At 44.3% G+C, this 22,489-nt stretch overlaps 1 protein-coding gene across 1 annotated transcript in view; it reads right to left on the bottom strand.

Moving 5' to 3' along the window:
• The window catches only part of LOC309808890 (forkhead-associated domain-containing protein 1-like), a gene marked incomplete at both ends in the record, with an annotated part of 80,267 nt that overhangs the window by 51,625 nt on the left and 6,153 nt on the right, over positions 1-22,489 (bottom strand). The window contains one exon of the mRNA XM_082629462.1: positions 8,375-8,581. Within this exon, the coding sequence (XP_082485588.1) occupies positions 8,375-8,581 (207 nt within the window). The remainder of the gene's footprint in view (positions 1-8,374; positions 8,582-22,489) is intronic.

The raw sequence follows: 22,489 nt of genomic DNA, 5'->3' as shown, positions 1-22,489 counted from the left end.
GCAAATCCTGTTAGGAAGGCTCCACTTAGGCAATAGGAATGCTTCCTAATGTCATGGACATCTTCTTTGTTTTTGCCTCCCCTGCATCCATTTCTTCCATCTTCTGGATGGGCACCTTAATTTTTTTTCAGGGAAGACACCCTTTCCCTGACAATCCTGAGTCCATAGAACTCTGACCCTTCCACCCCAGGGGTGAGACCATAAACCAGGCCTGGCCAATCAGAGCATTCCTGGCCCATGGCCTCAGTGATTGGTTCAGGGGAAGCCACGTGATCCAAGCCACTGTCAATGAAGATGCTGGCTCTATCCCTGGAACTGCTACTTTGTAGGGTGCTGGGGCTGCTGGTGGCCACTTTCCTACAGGTGAGGCAAGAGTCTGTCTGAGATTGGGAAGCTAACAGGGAAGAAAGAGTCAGATTCCTGACCATGATTTGGGCGCCTGGATCCAGCTGGGCCTAAGCTGCAGCTTTTGGCCTTTTCAGTTCCATGAGCTTTTTTTTTTTTTTTTTTTTTTTTTGCCTAGGCTAGTTTTAGTTGGTTTTCTGATACTTGCAAACAATCAAATTTCCTGGACAGTATGCTTACTGAGACTTTAGCATAAGCATCACTATGTACTCAGAGTGAAAGTTGTTTTAAAGGTTATGACATGCTCAAATAAAACCCACCAGACTGTCATCATGCACCAAATTTACCTTTCAACTTTTAAAAGTAAAGCAGCATCTCCAGAGAAGAATGATTTAAGACCAAGGAATCAATCATAAGACAAGTAGTAAAACGCTGCTTAGAGAAACTTTGATAGATAAATAGTTCTCTAGCTACAGCAGGCTTCAGACTACAAATCCCAAATTTCTGCTTCAAAAGTGACTCAGGGAAGACATTCCATAGTTTTATTTATTTAGCTTTTTGGCCTCGCCGTGCACTTGTGGGATCTTAGTTACCTGACCAGAAATTGAACCCAGGCCCTCAGCAGTGAGAGCACTGAGAGCACTGAGTCCTAACCACTGGACCACCAGGGAATTCCCAACAGTCCACAGTTTTAAAAGAAAACTTTCCAGTTGAAGAAACAGGCAAAATTTGTAATATGCATCTGTTGTATATATAATATGTTAATGTCTAGTACATTTATCAGATCCATGTCAATGTAATTATATTATTACTATATTTGCAAATGCATATATATGTGTATGTATATTTAGAACCACATATTTCCAGCTCTCTTTTAAAGAGGTATTGAAAAGACTGTTCAAAATTTAGTTTTCCAGCTTGTCTGTTTTTTCTTATTCCTCAGTAAACTTAAGCAATTAACCAGCACATTTCCTGGCACACAGTAAGGCTCAATCTGAGTGAGTTCTTTCTCCCCAGCTCCCCCCTCTATTTTAAGTTCTTCTTTTAGAAACCAAGTCAAATGAAAGAGGCAGTACTGCATAATGTTACAAGCAGAGGCTGGTAAACGTTTTCTGTAGAGCCAGACAGTAAGCATTTCCAGCCCTGTGGGCCATATGATCTGCCCAGCTTACTCTGCCGTTGTAGCCGACAACACAGGCAATACTGAAATGAATGGGATGGCTGTGTTCCCAGGAAACTTTACAAAAGCAGGCGATGGCCCGCATTGGCCTTGGGCCATAACGTGCCGACCTCGGGTTAAGACCTTGGGATCCGGCGTAACACAGACTCTGGTCCGGCTCCCGGCTCTGCTCCTTCTCTGGGACCCTGACGAGTGTGTCATTTCTGTGCCTTGTCTGTAAGACATAGGGATACTAACAGCCATTTCTTAGTCTGTGAGAAGTGGGTGAGATAGTACACGTGAAATGCTGGGAACACTTCCTGATCCATAATAAATGAGCATAAAACATTAGCCATCAGGTATGATCACCATCGTCAAAAAAGAAGAAGAAAGGGGGCAACTGAATTTGTCCAGGAACGGCAGCAATATCCCTGGTAAAGAGTTAGTGGATGGACTTCCCTGGGGGCGCAGTGGTTAAGAATCCGCCTGCCAATGCAGGGGACAGGGATTCGAGCCCTGGTCCAGGAAGATCCCACATGCCGCGGAGCAACTAAGCCCATGGGCCACAACTACTGAGCCTGTGCTCTAGAGCCCGCGAGCCACAACAACTGAGCCCGCATGCCACAACTACTGAAGCGCATGCACCTAGAGCCCATGCTCCGCAACAAGAGAGGCCACCGCAATGAGAAACCCACGCACTGCAATGAAGGGTAGCCCCCGCTCGCCGCAACTAGAGAAAGACCGCGCGCATCAATGAAGACCCAACACAGCCAAAAATAAATAAATAAAATAAATAAAATAATTAAAGAAAAAAAGTTAGTGGAGCCAGGGACTTCCCTGGCCGTCCAGTGGTTAAGATTCCACGCTTCCAATGCAGGGGGTGCAGGTTTGATCCCCGGTTGAGGAACTAAGATCCTGCATTGGTGCAGCCAAAAAATAAGTTAGTGGAGCCAAACAAGCAAGGAAGCCAGATAACTGAAAATGCATTTTCTTCTATTATCAGTGGCTTTCGTTTTTACCCACATAATGAATCATCCCCTGTCAGAGTGTGAAATTGCAGGTTGGACTGGGAATTGCAAGACCTTCCTTAACCGCTGGGCAGTGAAGGACCTGCCTGGGCTCTCACGGCCCCACGATGCTTCGTGCTATTAGGAAAAGCCTCCAAGGGACTCAGGAGAGCTGGCTTTTAATCCTGTCTCTGGATCTATATGACTGATGCCTAACCTTGGGGAAGTCGCTGAAACTCTCTGAGCCTCAGTTTATGCCATGATAGGGGTGGTCCCAGGGACCTCTATAAAAACAACTGAAGGGGGAAAGGGGACCTGGGATTAATGAGTAGCTCCTTGGCAGAAATTGGAAATTGAAGCTCAGAAAGGTAAAGTCAGTTGCAGCTGGCATTTCAACTTGGGTCCATCTAACTCCAAAGGCCTTGCTTTCTCGATTGTGTTCTGCAGAGCTTCCCCATTAAAGCAGCAAGGAATATTGGCCGACAGAGGGCGCTCTTCTCGCAAGACAGGACGTCATGACATTGCAGGGACAGAGGACAGTATCCAGGAGCCACGTGGGAGAGTCTGGCTGGACTGGGAACAGGGCAGAGCAGGCAACAGGGAAGGCCAGACACAGGCCGTCATGGGGATGGGGGCTGCCGCCAAGGAGCTGTCAACCCCCTCATGGAACAACTCGGCACGTCATTTGTGGCGCCTGGCTTCCTTTTTCATTCTGGCCATTTCCATCCGTTTTGCCGTATTTCAGAACAGAGAAAGATATGATGGATACATACGGGTGACGTGGGTTTCCTTACTCAGCTGCCTTGTAAGAACGGCGCCACTGTGACTAGCACAGCTTGTTTCCACACCTCCTTTCCCAGAGCTCAGAAAGCACGAGTAAAGGCAACAACCAACAAAACCCACAACACGGCAGCACACCTGACTCTGGGACTTCAATTTCCCACACCTGGTGCCAAGACTCTATGGGATTAATTAACGGTTGCTTCAGGGCATTGCAGATGGCCCTGCGGGTTTTGTCCTGCACAGCTTCAGTGGGCGCCATCCACATGGACTACGTTGTGAATGGTGACCCTGGAGTTGTGCAACATGGCAGCCCTAGGTAATACTTTGATGAGAGAGCTCTAATTTACAAAGTATGGTCCTGGGGGCTTCCGTGGTGGCGCAGTGGTTGAGAGTCCACCTGCCGATGCAGGGGACACGGGTTTGTGACCCGGTCCGGGAAGATCCCACATGCCGCAGAGCGGCTGGGCGTGTGAGCCTTGGCCTCTGAGCCTGCACGTACGGAGCCTGTGTTCTGCAACGGGAGAGGCCACAACAGTGAGAGGCACGCGACCGCAAAAAAAAAAAAAAAAAAAAAGGATGGTCCTGGGCACAACCTGCCTGCCAATGCACTTTGTCAAACAAGAGTTTTTCTTTATATTTTTCCATCTTGTATGTTATTCTATGGGTAATTTATCTGCAAATATATTTATCTGCTAGCGGGGGCAGGTCTTGGGAAGTTTCCCTGTCCAAAAGGACACTTACAAAGGAGGCATCTTGGCTGCTCCATGCTGGTTTGCTTGACTCTAAAGCTGAGGGTTATCATGTGCTTATTAGGTGCCAGATGCTGGACTAAGCAATTTACGCACTTTGCCCACTTAATACCACAGTCACTCAAGGTGGTAGGAACTACTGTTACAGGAGTGGGGACCGAGGCCCTGAGAGGTAGATGATTTGTGCACGTCCAGTATAAAAGCCGGTCAAGAGCAGGGCTGGGACGGCGCTGGAGTCAGCCTGACCTCAGGGCACGTGCTCTAACCACTGTGACACCTGCAAACACATCTGGATTCCTAAGCGCCCCGCACCTCACCCCCCTCCCCCAGTAAAATGCTGTCACACCCTCCTCTATTGGTTAGGGTCACCACAAAACCTGAACTAAATGCTTTCATTTGGGAACTCTTTGTCGGGAGAAGAACAGTTCTCATCATACTTAATCTGTATGATATCAGGGCAGTCCTCCGTGGAAACTCCATCCAAGGAGGAAACACAGCGCCCTCACCAGGGACCCCAAAATCAATTGGAAACAAGAATAGGCCGGAAGCAAGACGGCCACGAATTTTTTAGAAAAACTGGGCTTCAAAATATTTGATGACAGATGCTCTTCAATACCTCTCCCTTTTCCCCTCTTCCTTTCTCTTCTTTTAAATAGCCAGCAGGTTGGGGTCATCAGGAAATGGAATTTGTAGGAAGGTGTCAGTCAGTCCACAGGCTGCCCTCACACGGACGCTGCAAAGGACCCCTGCATGAATATGAGCATCATGGATGGAAGCTTCTCAAGCTGGGGACGCCCCGGCAGAGAGCACTTTTGAGAAGATGGGGTTGGGGAGAGTCCTGCAAAGTGCCCTGGGCACAGGCCAGGGGAACACTTGTGCAGCTGCCTGCAGTCAACCAAGGAATGAAGCAAGGTGCAAGTGCGTGTAGGAATAAGAATTGAAAAAATCCGTGTATATTCGAGTGACCGTGAGAGTATGCTTTCCTCGGTGTGAAAACCAGTCAAGGCTACTGCTCCAGCTAGCATCAGACTAAATGGTTTTCTCCCCTCCTTTTTCCGCAAGTGGGGGTAGTGTTTAATTTGCACTGACAAGCTGTGTGGCCCTGGGGAAATTACTTAACCTCTCTGAGTTTCGGATTCCTTGTCTGTAAAATGGGGATCACGGGAGAACCCATCTCATAGGTTGCTGTGAGCGTGAAATAAGGGAGAGCAGGTGAATTGCTTAGCACAGTGCTGTTCACGTCAGTGATTCCTCCTGCTGCTCTCCTGGTTTCTCTTCTTACAAAACATCTTCTTCCGTCTTATCTGCTCAAGGTTAGAGGTCGTCATCACTGTTTCCCACAATTATATAAGAAGCACCTTGTAAAATAAAGTCCCCATTCCATAGTTGTACACCCGTGTTCATAACAAACTTACTCAAAATGGCCAAAAGGTGGAAGCAACCCAAGTGGCCATGGATGGATGAGCAGATAAACAAAATGTGGTGAATCCATACAATGAAATATTCAACTGGAATGAACCATGAGGATATCATACTAAGTGAAATAAGATGATCGCAAAAGGACAAACAATGTAAGATTCCATTTATATGAGGAACCTAGAATAGTCCAATTCACAGACACAGCATGGTGGGAGGGGAGGAAGGAAGCAGGGGGTTTGATTTGATGGGCTTAGAGTTTCAGTTTGGGAAGATGAACAAAGTTCTGATGATGGATGGGGATGATGGCTGCACAACAGTGTGAATAGATTTAATGCCACTGTGAACTGTACACTTAAACATGGTTAAGATGGTAAATTTTATGTGTATTTTACCATAATTTTGAAAATTAAAAGTTAAAAACAAACCCCAAAATGAAATACCTCCAAGGTTTCTCCAAGGTTTGGGGTGATAGAAATGGATGAAAGTGTTCTGAAAGCAGGTTGTGGTGATGGCTGCACAACTCCATCAATATATTCAAATTGATTGAATTGGACACTTAAAATGGGTGAAGTTACTGTTATGTAAATTGTACTTCAGTGAAGCTGTTAAGAGCAAGCAAGCAAACAAACACTTGCTGTGATCCGGAGGAAACTTTGGAGGATGAAGGAGCTGTTCACTGTCTTGATTGTGGCTATGGTTTCACAGGTGTACCCATATGTCAAAGCCCATCCACTTACAGACTTTAAACATGTGCCGTTTATGGCATGTCAATTATATCTCAAGAAAGCTGTGTTTTAAAAAGGCAGAACAGTATTCCATATATAAACAAACTCCTTATAATATATTAAACTCCTTAGAATATATTAAACAATATAATTTATTAAACAATGCCTCCTTTGGATGGAAATTTAGGTTTCAAATTTTATGCCCCTATCAATAATATTTCAATAAATATCTTTGTAGGAAAAAAAAAGAAAAAAATGCAGATATTATTTGCTGCTCCCCTATTCTTCTCCCCACAGGCAAGCCACAGAGTCAGAATTTCCCAGGGAGGGGGCCTGGGAACCTGTAATTTTACTGAACATTCCTGAAAATTCCTTGGAATCAGACATGTTGGGGCACATTGATTCAAACTTCATGAACTTGGATTTTCAGGCTTGGGAGTGTGAAATCCCCTTTTCTTTGATCCCTAAAAAATTCTGTAAGTGTTCCATACAAATGATTCTAAATTTCGGTTTCCCTCCTATTGGCGGTGCATCAGAATCATCAGGGAGCTTGTGAGAATGCATATTCCCAGGCCCTACTCCCAGGGAGGATGTGTATGGTTGCCAGATTTCGCATAAATAAAGAAATGAATAAATCAATATATAATAAACTATAGGGTGTCCGTTAAATCTGAATTTCAGATAAACACCAAATAATTTTTTTAGCATAAGTGGTTCCTTGCAATAGTTGGGCCACACCTGTACATAACAATGATTTGTTGCTTCTCTGAAATTCAGATTTAACTGCGTGTCCTGTATTTCATCTGGGAATCCTAAGTATGAGTCCTCAGGCCTGGGGTGAAGCCCACATCTGCACTGTGGGTCTGCTCCCCACGTGCTTCTGACGAGGCGGATCCTTAGAACCCATGTTGAGAACCCCTGATCAGGTCAACACCTTCTGGGTCAGGAGCCCCTCCTCAGGGCGGCCAGTGGATCCCAGTGCATCCCACAAGTGAGCACACTTTAATGTTGGTCCAAGGAGGAAAAGGGGGCTGAGAAGCAGCAGGAGAAAACTGTCCCAGGTTTTCAAAGCCAAACGTGGTGGATGCGGTGTCACGGGCCCTGCAGCCTGAGGGACGGTGCTCATCTTCTCTGAGTGGGTATTTAGGGCTGCCTAGGGGACCCACACCCAGGATTCTGCCTAGATTCTCTAAACTTTATTTATTTATACCCAGCCTCGTCCCCGAAAGGACTTTAAGCCTCGGAGGTCTCAGTCCATGCAGCGTTCTTGGTGCTGGGGAGTGAGGTTAACACGCCGTCTCTCTGGGACACACACGACAGGTATTAATTGTGTGCTCACCACGAATGGGCATTATTCTGGGAGTTTTACAATTAGAACCATCTCATTTAGCCCTCGAGATAAGCCTGCAAGGTCATTGCTGTCGTTGGCCCCATTTTGTAGATGAGGAAACCGAGGTTCCGAGGGGTCCAATGGTTTGTGCAAGAGTGCACCGAGTAGGCCAGTGGCAGAGCTGGGGTTCTGACCCAGGACTGTGTTGCTAACCAGCCCCCATCCTGCCTCCCTACTGAACCAGATACTTCTGGTCACTGAGCTTTGCTGGGCGAATTTTGGCTTACGTTCCGCTTAACCTGGGGCCATACCTTAGGTCCTGATCCCGGGAACATTTCTGATCCGGTGTGATAACAGCTGGCAGGCCTTGAGCGTCTACTCTGGCCAGAGACTTTGACTTTTTATACATAGATACTCTCTCAACGCCCTGCACCGCTGAGAAGACCCAGACCCAGGCATACAGAGAAGCCTGGCCGAGGTCACAAAGCTAGGAAGTTGCAGAGCACTGATCTGCCTAAAAAGGAAGCATCCATCTCTGCATCTTCAAAAGCACACACTTGCTTTCCACCTCCCCTCGCCAAGCTTCACTTTTCAGGAAAACGCTCTCCCTCGGGGCTGGTCGCTAGGCAACCCTTGCATGTAATTCCACGAAATGCCCAGAAGAGGGCGCGAGGACTCGCTCTCCCCGGGCACCCACGCGATGGGGCTGAACTTCGCAGAATCGCGAAAGGAAGAGTGACGCGCTCCAGACGAACTCCACCTGTGGCCGTACCCGAGCCCTAGGCTGCACGGAAGGTGACACAACACGGCACCTCTGCACCCCACCCCACCCCAACCCCGCAGGGGCCTGGACTCACCGAGGCTGGGTTTTCGATGACCAGTTCGTAGGTCAGCCCTCTGGACCCAAACCTCAGGGTGTCTCCGGGTAGGAGCTTCACAGCCACGTTCTGAATGTGGCACTCATTGACGAACGTGCCGTTGCAGGAATTGAAGTCGTGGAGAACAAAGCTGCTTTCGGCCTCATTATATTCAATGAGTGCGTGATGGTTGTCGACGTCTGCAGACTGAAATGCAGAAGGGGGACAGTCAGAGCCAGGAATAACAGGAATAACAAGGAATAACTAGTGCCACTGACACTGGGGGCCCCAATGTGCTAACCACTTCATCTGGCTGGACAGTCACTGCAATCCTCATTTTAAGAGGAGGATGCTGAGGGTCAGAGAGGTTAAGTGACTTGCCTAAGGCCACACAGCTAGTGAGTGGAGGGTCACCAGACCCTGACAGCAGACCCAGAATAGATGCCCAGTTTTGGGGTAGGGCGTCAGGCAACACAGAGGCAAGAGGGAACTCGGGGGGAATTGGCCAGGAATTGGCCACGTGATAGTTCTCTGATCCCATGCAAGTATCCTTTTGGTTGTCCCGAGTGGCAAGACAGCAGAAATGGTCCAACACAAACCAGAAAGGTCAGTTGGCAAGTGACAACTGTCCATTTACTGCAAGTGTTAAAGTTCAGGGGAGGTTTTGTAATAATTGTTGTTTTCATTTGTTTGTTCTATTCATTTTTAAAATAACATGTTTTTTCTAATAATGCAGAAAATGAGAACTAGAGAAAAACACAAAGAAGACATTAAAATCACTTAGACTCCCGTCCCCCAGAGGCAGGCACTGAGAACACGGTGGTTCACATCATTCCAGTCTTTTCTCTATGCTTACAATCTTTTTAAAAAGTTTAAACACGGGCCTCCCTGGTGGCGCAGTGGTTGAGAGTCCGCCTGCCGATGCAGGGGACACGGGTTCGTGCCCCGGTCTGGGAGGATCCCATATGCCGCGGAGCGGCTGGGCCCGTGAGCCATGGCCGCTGAGCCTGCGCATCCGGAGCCTGCGCGTCCGGAGCCTGTGCTCCGCAACGGGAGAGGCCACAGCAGTGACAGGCCCGCATACGCAAAAAGAAAAAAAAAAAAAAAAGTTTAAACACAATTGAGCTCACACCACAAAACATAGTTTTATAACTACCTTTTAAAAGCCTTGGTGTATAATGAAAGTTTATCCCATGTGATTAATTATTACTGTTGCTTCTTAAAAGCTACTCAGAATTACCAAAGATGATCTATTTTTCAATAGGGGCCCTGGTGTGACCACATTTCCCTCAAAAGAGAGAGACCCCAGACAGTGATTTGTCAGTGGCGTCAGAAACCTCCTGTGTAACCACTTTAATAAGAAGAATGAGCAAAACTCGGCACCAAGGAGGAAATATCACATCCCCCCCTGGCCCCGGCGCCCTGGACTATGGGCTGCAGGGCACGTGCGAAGTCCTCTGTCTTCTCAGGACACTGCCTATGAGCCATCCACTCCAGCCTGAGACTTTGCAAATATTTTCTAAGTCAGTCTTCTCAGAGTGCCTCATCCAACTTTCATAGAGAGTACTTGGACTTAGAAATCTATACTAATGTCCCACCATATAATTATAACCAATAGCTTTTATTAATAATAGCTTATAGTATATGAATAGATAATAATATAACTGCATATATTAGTAGAATATATTAATGACACATTATGTGTAATTACACAAATGCCAGGAAATTTGCTAAGTGCTTTACTGCATTATCCCGTTTCATCTTCACAATAATTCAAAGGGATACTTCCTCATTTCAAAAAAAATTTAATTTTTTATTGAAGTCTAGTTGATTTACAATGTTGTGTTAGTTTCAGGTGTACAGCAAAGTGATTCAGTTATACATATATATAATATCTATTCTTTTTCAGATTCTTTTCTATCACAGGTTACTGCAAGATATTGAATATAGTTCCCTGTGCTGTACAGTAGGTCCGATAGTTACTCATTTCTTAGATGAGGAAACTGAGGCATAGAACGATTAAGTGTGCCCACAGTCAGCCACTTTGACTTGCTTGGCTTGTTCCCAGGTTTGCCTGATTCAAATGACTGTGCCTTTACCCACTTTTCAAATTCCTACCAAACACTTTGGCACTTAAAATACTGAAACACAAGAAGAAAGCAGGAGTAGCTCTATTAATTTCAGGCAGAGCCAACTTCAGAGGAAGGAAAGTTATCAGGGATAAAGAGAGGCGATACATAGTGATAAAGGGGTCGATTCTCCAAGCAGACATAACAGTCCTTCATTGTATGTACCCAACAATAGAGCATCAAAGTATGGAAGGCAAAAACTGATAGGACTGCAAGGAGAAGCAGATGAATCCATCATGGTAGCTGGAGACCTCAACAGCCCTCTGTCAGTGACGGGCAGACCCACCAGGCAGAAAATTAGGAAGAATGAAGTTGAACTGAACAGCACTACCATCATCTGGATCTAACTGGCAACCACACAGCTTCATCCCACAGCAACAAAACACACATCCTTCTCAAGCTCCCATGGAACATTCACCAAGCAGACCACATTCCAGGCCACAAAATATACCTCAACAAATGTAAAAGAATAGAAATTATGCAAAGTACGTTTTCAGAACACAATGGAATTAGGCTAGAAACCAATACCAGAAAGACAGCTGGAAAATCCCCAAATATTTGGAGATTAAACAACATACCTCTAAATAACAGATGGGTCAAGGAGGGAGTCTCATGGGAAATAAAAATTTATCTTGAGCTAAATGAAAATGAAAATACAACCTATGAAAATTTGCAAGATGCAGTGAAAGCAGTGCTTGGAGGGAAGTTTATGGCATTGAAGGCATACATTTGAAAAGATCTAAGCTTCCACCTTATGAAACTAGAGAAAGAAGAGCAATATGAGCCTACCACAAGCAGAAGAAAAGAAGCAATACATGAAATAAAAAGCAGGAAAACAAGAGAGAAAAGTCAGCAAAATAAAGAGCTGTTTGGTCTTTTTTTTTTTTTTTTTGTAAAGATCAATAAAATTGACAAACCTCTAGCAGGATAACCAAGAAAAAAAGAGAGAAGATACAAATTACTCAAATCAGAAATGAGGGCTTCCCTGGTGGCGCAGTTGTTGAGAATCCGCCTGCCAATGCAGGGGACACGGGTTCGTGCCCCGGTCTGGGAAAATCCCACATGCCGCAGAGCAGCTAGGCCCATGAGCCATGGCCGCTGAGCCTGCGCGTCTGGAGCCTGCGCTCCACAACAGGAGAGGCCACAACAGTGAGAGGCCCGCGTACCGCAAAAAAAAAAAAAAAAAAAGAAATGAAAGCGATGGCATCACTACTGATCTCATGGACACTGAAGGGATACTAAAGGAATATTATGAATAATTCTATGCCCACAGATTTTATAAGTTAATGAAGTGGACCATTTCCTTGAAAGACACAATCTACTGAAACTCACACAAGGAGAAATAAATACTCTGAATAGACTCATATCTAGTAAAGAATTTGAATCAATAATGAATAACCTTCCAAAATGGAAAGCACCAGGCCTGGATGGGTTCACTGGTCAACTCTATCAAACATTAAGGAAAGAATGATACCAGTTCTCAATAATCTCTTCCAGAAAATAGAAGAAGAGAGAACACTTCCCAGCTCATTCTGTGAGGCCAAGCTTATTCTAATAGCAAAACCAGATAAAGATATTGCAAAACAGGAAAATTGCAGACCAATACCTCCCATGAACATAGATGCAAAATCCTCAACAAAATATTAGCAAATTGAATCCAGTGATGTATAAAAAGACTTATACACCACAGTCAAGTGGGATTTATTCCAGGTATGCAAGGCTGGTTCAACATTTGGAAATCAATTAATGTAATCCATCACATCAACAGCGTAGAAAAGAGAAATCGCATTATCATAACAGTAGATGCAAAAAGAGCATTTGACAAAATTAAACACCATCCATGATAAACTAACAAACCACCGAACCACCACAACAACTCTTGGCAAATTAGGGATGGAGGGGAACTTCCTCAACCTGATAAAGTACATCTATAAAAACCCTAAAGCTAACGTCATATTTAATGGTGAGAAACTAGAAACTTTCCAATTAAGATCAGGAATAAGGTGAAGATGTCCCCTTTCACCACGCATTTTCAACATTGTACTGTATCTCCTAGCTAATGCAACAAGGCAAGAAAAGAGAATAAAAGATAGATTGGGAAGGAAAAAGAAATCTTCTTTGGTGAGGTGTTTGTTCAGATCTTTTGCCCATTTTGCAGATGGCATGATTGTCTATGCAGAAAATCCCAAAGAACCGACAGAAAGCCCTCCTGGAACTAATGAGCAATTGTACCCAGGTTGCAGAATACATGATTAATATACAAAAGTCAATTGCTTTCCTATATACCAACAATGAACAAGTGGAATATGAAATTAAAAACACAACACCATTTACATTAGCACCAAAAAAAAAATGAAGTACTTAGGAATAAATCTAACAAAATACTTAGCTATATGAAGAGGTATATGAAGAAAACTACAAAATGTTGATGAAAGAAATCAAAGTAGTCTAAATAAATGAAGAGATATTTCATGTTTATTTGAAATTCCTTAATGATATATGATGTTTAACATCTTTTCATATGCTTATTTGACATCTGTAGATTTTCTTTGGTGAGGTGTCTGTTGAGCTCTTTTGCCCATTTTTAAGTTGGGTTGTTTGGTTTCTTATTGTTGATTTTTAAGACTCATTTATATTGTTTATTTATTTATTTTATTGAAATGTAGTCGATTTACAATGTTGTATTAATTTCTGCTGTACAGCAAAGTGATTCAGTTATACATATATATACATTCTTTTTAAAATATTCTTTTCCATTATGGTTTATCACAGGATATTGAATATAGTTCCCTGTGCTCTACAGTAGGACCTTGTTGTTTCTCCATCCTGGATGTAACAGCTCACATCTGCTAACCTCAACCCCCCACTCCATCTCTCCCTCAACCCCCTCCCCCTTGGCAACCACAGTCTGTTCTCTATATCCATGAAGACTCATTGATTTTGGATACATGCTTACAGCATCTTTATTCATAACTGCCAAAAACTGGAAGCAACCAAGATGTCCTTTAAAAGGTAAATGGATAGACAAATTGTGGTACATCCATACAATGAAATACTAGTGATAAAAATAAATGAGTTATCAAATAACAAAAAAGACATGGAGGAATCTTAAATGCATATTGCTTAGTGAAAGAACCTAGTCTGAAAAGGTTACATACCATATGATTCCAACTGTATTAAATTCTGGAAAAAGTAAAACTATAAGGAGAGTAAAAGATCAGTGCTTGCCAGGGGCACGGGGGCTCTGGGGCTCAGAATGAAGAGGAGGGGCACAGAGGATTTCAGGGCAGTGAAAATATTTTTTATGATACTGTAATGGTGGATACTTGTCACTATACATTTGTCAAAAGGAAAGAACGTACAACGCAAAGAGTGAACCCTAATGTAAACTATGGACTTAGTTAATAATAGCATATCAATATTGGTTCATCAGTTGTAACAAATGTACCGCACTAATGCATGATGTTAATAATAGGGGAAACTGTGTGTATTGGAGGGGTGGATATATGGGAACTCTCTGTATTCTCTGCTCAATTTCCTGTAAACCTAAAACTGTTCAAAAAATAAAGTATTTAAAAAAATGAAAACACATTAGTTCTTTGGAAAATGTCACCCACATCATCTTCATCACCATTGCCATTGATCTTTGTGTCCTTTGAACCTTTGATAACCCATGAATGAGAGAAATTCTGTGTGTTACATTTTGTTTGTCTCTTGCCAGGCTTCACTGCTTTCAGTTCCTCAAAACCTGTCAAGCCATTATTAAGAAATCAAAGCAAGCAGGAAGTTTTAAATGACTCCACAAATTTGGGTGAGCCTCTACCACATGTTAGGCCAGGAGACAGCTTCCTAGTTTGGCCCTATAATATCACTCGCTCCCTTTACTTGGAAAATTGCTAAATGCTGCTACTGTACAGACGCCCTGCTGCTAATACAGACTGACTCTATAAGCCCCAGCCTACTGAGCTGTCCAACTATGAGATGAACTGTTATTTATTTATTATTATTTTTATTATTATCCTTATCATCCTCTAACATATTTTGAGGGCTTCCTGTGAACTGGGCCCTGCTGAAGCATTTTGTGTGCATTTTTATCATTTAATCTGCATGACAGCCCTAAACAGGGACTCTATTATTATCTCCATCTTAGAGATGAAGAAGCTGAGACTCAAAAGGTGAAGTGAGAGGACAGCATTACCTTGATACCAAACCCAGACAAAGACACTACAAGAAAACTACAGACCAATATCTCTTATGAACACTGATACCACAATCCTCAACAAAATAGGAGGAAACCGAATTCAACAGTACATTAAAAGGATCATACACTATGACCAAGTGGGATTTATTCTTGGAATGCAGACTTGATGGTTCAACATATGAAAATTAATCCACGTAATACATCACATTAACAGAAAGAAGGAAAAAAATGATCATCTCGATTGATGTACAAAAAGCATTTGACAAAATGCAACACTCTTTCATGATAAAAGCACTCAACAAACAGGGAATAGAGGGAAATTACCTCAACATAATAAAGGTCAAATATGAAAGGCCCACAGGTAGCATCATACTCAAAGGTGAAAGACGGAAAGCTTTTCCTCTAATTTCAAGAATAAGATAAGGATACCTGCTTTTGCCACTTCTATTCAACAAAGTACTGGAAGTCCTAGCCAGAGCAATTAGGCAAGACAAAGAAATAAAGGCATCCAAATTCGAAAGGAAGAAGTAAAATTATCTCTGTTCACAGGCAACATGATCTTACATGTACAAAATCCTAAAGAGTCCATGAAAAACCACAACCCTCCTAGAACTAATAAATAACATTCACTAGCAAAATCGTAGGACACAAAATCAACACACAAACATCAGTTGTGTTTCTATATGCTCACAATGAACAATCTGAAAAGGAAGTTAAGAAAATAATTTCATTTACAATAGCATCAAAATGAATAACATATTTTGGGATAAATTTAACCAAGGTGGTAAAAGATGTGTACACTGAAAACTACCAAGTGCTGCTGAAAGAAATTAAAGACACAAATAAATGGAAAGACACCCTGTATTCGTGGGTTGGAAGACTTAATATTGTTAAGATGTCATTACTACACAGCAGGATCTACAGATTCAAAATCCCAACAGCAGTTTTGGCAGAAATAGAAAAATCCATCCTAAAATTCATATGGAATCTCAGTGGGCCCCAAATAGCCAAAAGAATCTTGAGAAAGAAAAGCAAAGCTGGAGGTCTCACACTTCCTGATTTCAAAACTTACTGCATACAAAGGTACAGTAATCAAAACAGTGTGATACTGACATAAGGTCAGGCACATAGGCCAATAGAATAGAATAGAGAGCACAGAAATAAAACTTTGCATGTATGGTCCAATGATTTTTGACAAGGGTGCCAAGATTATTCAATGGGGAAAGAGCAGTATTTTCAACAAATGATGCTGGGAAAGACTGCAAAAGAATTAAGTTGAACTCTTACCTTACACCATGTATAAAAATTAACTCAAAGTGGATCAAAGGCTTAAACATAGTCTAAAACTATAAAACTTTTAGAGGAAAGCACAGGAGGAAAGCTTTATGACATTGGATTTGGCAATGCATTATTGGATATGATACCAAAAGCATAGGCAGCAAAAGTAAAAATAGATAAATTCAACTATATCAAAAATTAAAACTTCTGTGAATCAAAGGACACAATAAACAGGGTGAAAGGCCATCTAGAGAATGGGAGAAAATAGTTGCAAAACACAAATCTGAAAAAGGGTTAATATGAAGAATATATAGAGAACTATAACTCAACAACAACAACAAAAAAGAACCCCCAAATAACTTGATCAAATATGGGCATAGAACTGGAATAGACATTTCTCCAAAGAAGATATATAAATGTCCAACAAGCATATAAAAAGATGCTCAACATTACTAGTCATTAGGGAAATTCAAATCAAAACCACAGTGAGATACCACCTCATACCCATTAGGATGGCTACTATCAAAAACAAACAAACAGCAACAGAAAATAACAAGTGTTGGCAAGGATGTAGAGTAGGGGAACACTTATGCACCGCTGAGAATGTAAAATGGTGCAGCTGATATGGAAAACAGTAGAGCGGCTTCTCAAACAATTTAGAATAAAATTATCATATGATCCAGCAAGTCCACTTCCGGGTATATACCCCAAAGAATTGAAAGCAGGAACTTAAAGAGTTATTTGTACACTCATGTTTATAGTAGCATTATTCACAATTGCCAAAAGGTGGAAGCCACCCAAGTGCCCACTGACTGATGATTGGATAAGCAAAATGTGGTCCATCCATACAGTGGAATATTATTCAGTGTAGGAGGAAGGAAATTCTGACACATGCTACAACATGGATGAACCGTGAGGACATTATGTGAAATAAGTGTCACAAAAAGGCAAATTTTGTATGATTCCACTGTGTGAGGTACATAAAGTAGTCAAGCTCATAGAAACAAAATAGAACGGGGGTTGCCAGGAGCTGGGGAAGCGGAAACGGGGAATTGTTGTTTAATGGGTACAGTTTCAGTTTTGCAAGATGAAAAATTCTGAGGCTGGTTGCACAACAATGTGAATAACTTACAACTACTGATCTGTACACTTAAAAGCGGTTAAGACCGTAAACTTTATAGGTATTTTACCATGATTTAAAAAATGGCTAAGATGAAGGGACTCACTCAACATCAGGATGCTGGCACAGGGCAATGTCAGGGTTTGAACCCAAGGCTAATTCCAAAACTTGTACCTTTGATTTGTACCCTGTGATTTTCAGAGTAGAGAGTGATTTAATAATGAGAGAGGAGACAGGCAGGACCTAATATACAAAACAAGTGCATTTTTTAAGGCTCCTGCATTGAAAATGTCTTTAAAATGTATATAGTGAGTCCATAAAATATTGAGACGTTTAAACTTCTATTAACAATGACCATCTGCTCTGATGACCCCTGTGCTTTAAGGAAGCCTCCTCAGGAAGCTGACTTAGTTATGACATTGCCCTGAGGTTCACTGACATTGTCGCTGAGGTTCGACGTGTACCTGGAACCGTCCTTTGGAGCTAGGTTTCAACCTTGCATCACCTGGCACTGGGAAGCCCCATCTCAGACCATAACCTCCCACTCCCGGCCTTCCTTATCCTCTGTCTCGTCCTCTCCTTGAGTCACGTAGCCTTTGCTCCCTGTTTGCTCCCTATGGGTAATGCCCTATACTCACCCAGCCTGGGCCCTGCTCAAGCTCACCAGCTCCTTCAAGTCCATCCCGGCCCCTAAACCCTCCTGCCACCCTCACACTTCTGTCCTGAGGCTGGCCCAGTGCCCTTTGGGCACCCCAGACAGCAGGTCCCTGCTCTCAGGCTTTTCATTCTACTTTGACAACAGCCTCCTAGGTCTTCACCTCCTGCACCTGCCTGCATCCTCTGTCTGCTTCTCCCGACCCTCCTCCATCCCTTTACACGGCGCCTTCTGCCCAGCAGGCCCACCTGTGCGGCTACATCCATGGGCTGATGGGCTCCTTGTGTCTGGTTTCTTGTTGGGTTTGGCCAATGGGGGGGTTAGATATCAGAGCAGGGAGGAGAGAGCTTGGGGTACTTACTCCCCTGGCTTCCATTCTCTGGGGCCACACAGCTTCCCTCAGAGGACTCTACCCAGCCCTCGGGGTCTCCGGGTCCCAGGAAATGCCCCTGCCCCTCACCCCTCAGCTCTGGGGGTGGGAACAGTCCTCACTCATACTAGCTCTGGGCCCTGCACTATCCTTTGAGGTTTCTCTGAGCCCTGCCCACTCCCTATGGAGTCCCTTCAGGAAACTCCCCTCCATCACTCCACACCCCTTTGAATGTGCCTTCAGCTCCCTGCCAGGACCTGGACTTCCCAGGCATGGAGAAGCTCCTAGATGGGACCTTCAAGGCTTCTCCTAGCTGCCAAGGGCCTCTGGGTGGTCCTGCCTTCATCCCACCCTGGTCTGGTCCCTCTCCTCAACCATCTCCTCTTCTGCATCCTCACCTTGACAGTGTAACTTCCGTCTAACCTGTGAACATGCTCACCACCCCCTCGGCCTGGAAACACCGCCTCTTCCCCCTTCCTTTCCTTTATTGTCAAATGGCTTCAAGAGGGTCCTCTCCCACTGGGTCCTCAACCCACTGCCATTGCCCTCGGGGGCCTCCTCGGGCTCTCGGCCTCCCTGTGACATGTGACACAGTTGTCAGAGAGAGGCACATGGCCTGGTGGTTCAGGGGTTGGGGGAGCAGGGCAACGTGGTGGTTATTAGACTGGGCTCGAGTCCAGCTCTCCTACTTCCTAGCAGGGTGACCTTGGGCAAGTGATACCTCAGCTTCCTCATCTGTAAGGTAACAAAAGGACAGTCTTATAAGCTACTGGTGATGTATAAATGATATAATACATACAAAAGCACTTAGAAGAGAACATAGGGCAAATGGGAAATGTTCTCTATTATGAGCAAGAGGATGGGCTCTGGAGTTAGAAAGCCTTGAGTTCAAGTCCCACCTCTGCTACCTTCCAGCTGTGCAGCCTGGGGCACGGTTCTTTGCTTCTCTTTGGTTGCTCCCTGAGCAGCAAAAATGAGTTTGATAAGCTGGGCTTCGTAGGATTGACAAAAGGTACTGCTTGGTGACATGTTCAAAGGAGTGGGATAACATTTTTGAAATTAACTTGTGTGTGTGTGTTTGTGTGTGTGTGTGTGTGTGTGTTTTATCTATTTCTTTTAACCTTTTGGTTCTAGGCTATCCCATCCCCCAGCCCCATCCCCCCACTGCCTCCAGAAAGGGATGTAGTGCAGAAATAGTAAAAAAAAAAATGGGGTTTTCAAAAGAATAAGGATATGAGGAAACGGCCAGGCGCTGGTGAGACGACGAGTCTGGGATTGGAAGGAAAGAAGAAGCTTCTCTGCTTCCCCGTCAGCTGGATCCTTCCTCCCCGGTCTCCCCGGGAGAGCCCTGTGGACCGGCAAGGCCTCAGGAGAGGCTGGTCCTGAAATCAGACTGCCCGAGCGTGGTGCCCAGTGCCCCAGCCTCCCTCTGTGACCTCAGGCAGGATACTCAGCCTATCTGTGCCTCAACGCCCTCATCTGTAAAGTGGGGCAAACAACACTAACCTCCTAAGGATGAAATGAGTTAATACACTCGAAAGTGCCCAGAACAGTACCTGGCACAAAGCAAGCTGTCTCTGTGATGAATACCCTCAGCCTGGAAGCAGCTCTCTGGCTCCCTCACCTCTCTGACTGCTTCCAGGTCTCCACGCCGGGCTCCTCTCCCCTCAAATGTCCGTTTCCTCCGCACTCTGTCCATGGGCTGGGGCCACTGTGCCACCCCGTCGATTCGCAGGTGTGTATTTCCAACCCCTGGCTCATCTCCAGGCCCCAAACTGCCTGGCTGCTTCCGGGATGTTGAGGTGCTCACTCAACCAGTCCTGCTTCCTCCCCTCTTGGTAACGGTATTATCACCTGCCAGCTCATCCAGCCATCTTTCTCCGTGGCCTGTGGCATTGATTCTACTGATTCTTCCAGAAAGCTCTCAGACCAGTCCCAAAGCAACGGTCCAGTCAGGTGGTAGTATTAATGTGGTGGGCAGAATGGTCTCCCAAAGATGCCCATGCCCTGATCCCCAGAACCTGGGAATATGCTCCATGACGTGGCCAAAGGGACTGTGCCGATGTCAAGGTTACTAATCAGTGCTCTTAAAAGAGGGAGACTAAGGACTTCCCTGGTGTTGCAGTGGTTAAGAATCCGCCTGCCAATGCAAGAGACACGGGTTCGAGCCCTGGTCCGGGAAGATCCCACATGCCATGGAGCAACGAAGCCCGTGTGCCACAACTACTGAGCCTGCGCTCCAGAGCCCACGAGCCACAACTACTGAGCCCACGTGCCACAACTACTGAATCTGCGTGCCTAGAGCCCGTGCTCTACAACAAGAAAAGCCACTGCAATGAGAAGCCCGTGCACCGCAACAAAGAGTAACCCTCACTCGCTGCAACTAGAGAAAGCCTGTGCTCAGCAACGAAGACCAAACCCAGCCAAAAACTTTTTAAAAATTTTTTTAAAAGTGGGAGGCTATCCTGGGTTATCCAGGTGGGACTAATTGAACTCCACCAGTCCTTATAAGCAGAGAACTTACTCTGGCTGGATTGGAGAGATAAGTGGTGTTTCTTGCTGGGCCCCCACTTAACAGCCCCAATGCTCCTCTTCCTGGGAAAGCACCAGGTCAACGTTTCCTCTTTACCCAAATCCCCCCCTAGATGGCAACACCTCAGTCTGTTGCATGAATGAGGATCACTAGAACATTGATCTCACATTTCACTGACAACCCCCATTCTCCATTCCACAGGGTGGAATTTCCCTAGCTTACTCAATTCTCTTGTTATCTCAGTTAACTGAGAATTTCCCATTTAGATATTAGATGTTCCCAAAGCTAAATTTACACTCAAAAAGTGAAGCTTCTGTTTTTAGAAGCTTGAGTCAGCTCAGTCTGAAACTCAGCCCCACCTCCCCCGTCTAGCTGTGTGATTTGGGCCAGTTCCTTAACCTTTCTGAGTCCCATGTCCATGTCATCAAATGAGGATAATAATGATAATAGTAGTTCTCACCTGCACAGGATTTGTTTTGTGGATATAATTCTATAAATATATATACAGAACATACATAGATGATGTATAAAGCCATGTGAGATACAGTAAGTAGTCCATAAATGTATGCTGTAGCTGTTTGCATTATGTATGCTATTCAAAAGATTATGATCGAAAATTTCTTTCATCTCACATCCATCAGAATGGCTACTATAAAAAAAAAAAGGGAAATAACAAGTGTTGGTGAGGACGCAGGGAAAGTGGAACCCTTGTGCCCTGTTGTGAGAATGTAACTTGGTGCAGCCACTATGGAAAACAGCATGGCAGTTCCTCAAACAATTAAAAATAAAATTATCATATGATCCAGCAAGTCTACTTTTGGGTATATATCCCAAAGAACTGAAAGCAGGGCCTTGAAGAGATATTTATACACCCATGTTCATAGCATTGTTTGCAACAGCCAAAAGGTGGAAACAACCCAAGTGTCCATCAGTAGATGAATGAATAAACAAAATGTGGTGAATCCACACAATGGAATATTATTCAGCCTTAAAAAAGGAAGGAAATTCAGACACATGCTGCAGCATGGATGAACATGGACATTATACTCAGTGAAAGCATATTATACTCAGTGAAAGAAGCCAGTCATGAAAAGACAAATACTGTTATGATTCTACTTATATGAGATACCCAGAGTAGCCAAGGTCATAGAGACAGAAAGCAGAACGGTGGTTGCTGGGGGCTGGGATGGGGGGACAAGGGGAGTTGTTGTTTCATGGGTGCAGTTTCAGTTCTGCAAGATTCAAAGAGTTCTGGAGATGGATGGGGGTGATGGCTGCACAACAGTGTGAATATATTTAATGCCACTGCACTGCACACTTAATAAAAGTGGTTAAGATGGTAAATTTTATGTTATGCATATCTTACCACAATAAAAAAAAATGAGAAAAATGAGATCACGATCTAGCCCTTTCCTCTGAACTTTTTCCTCTTGGAAGCCCTCCATCTGCTGGTGAGAAACTAGTCCCATCAGTTGCTGTGGTGGGTACTGACCAATGAAACCAGCCGCCAGTTCCCAAACAGGGGACAAAACATTCCCTGAGGACTGGTGAGACCAAACAGGTGAACCCCCAGAGCAAGGAGCACTTGGGGAGAAGCCAAGGGTGAGGTGGGGGTGAGGGGGGAGGATGGGAGCACGACCCAGGCAGGAGGACAAGCGCGATGCAGATGGGGAGCCAGCAAGTGCACCCTCCCAGGCCTGTTTCATTCCGTGGATTTCCCCACAGAGAGTCCACCTGTCACCTTCTGTCTCAAAATGCAGGTGTTCGCTTAGAATAACAGAAATGTGAATTAAAATGACACAGGTACCATACTTCACCCCGTAGATCAG

Source organism: Mesoplodon mirus (genome assembly GCF_964341445.2).
Source record: "Mesoplodon mirus genome assembly, chromosome: 7".
Classification (NCBI taxonomy): Eukaryota; Metazoa; Chordata; class Mammalia; order Artiodactyla; family Ziphiidae; genus Mesoplodon; species Mesoplodon mirus.
This window is presented reverse-complemented; position numbering and strand designations above follow the sequence as displayed.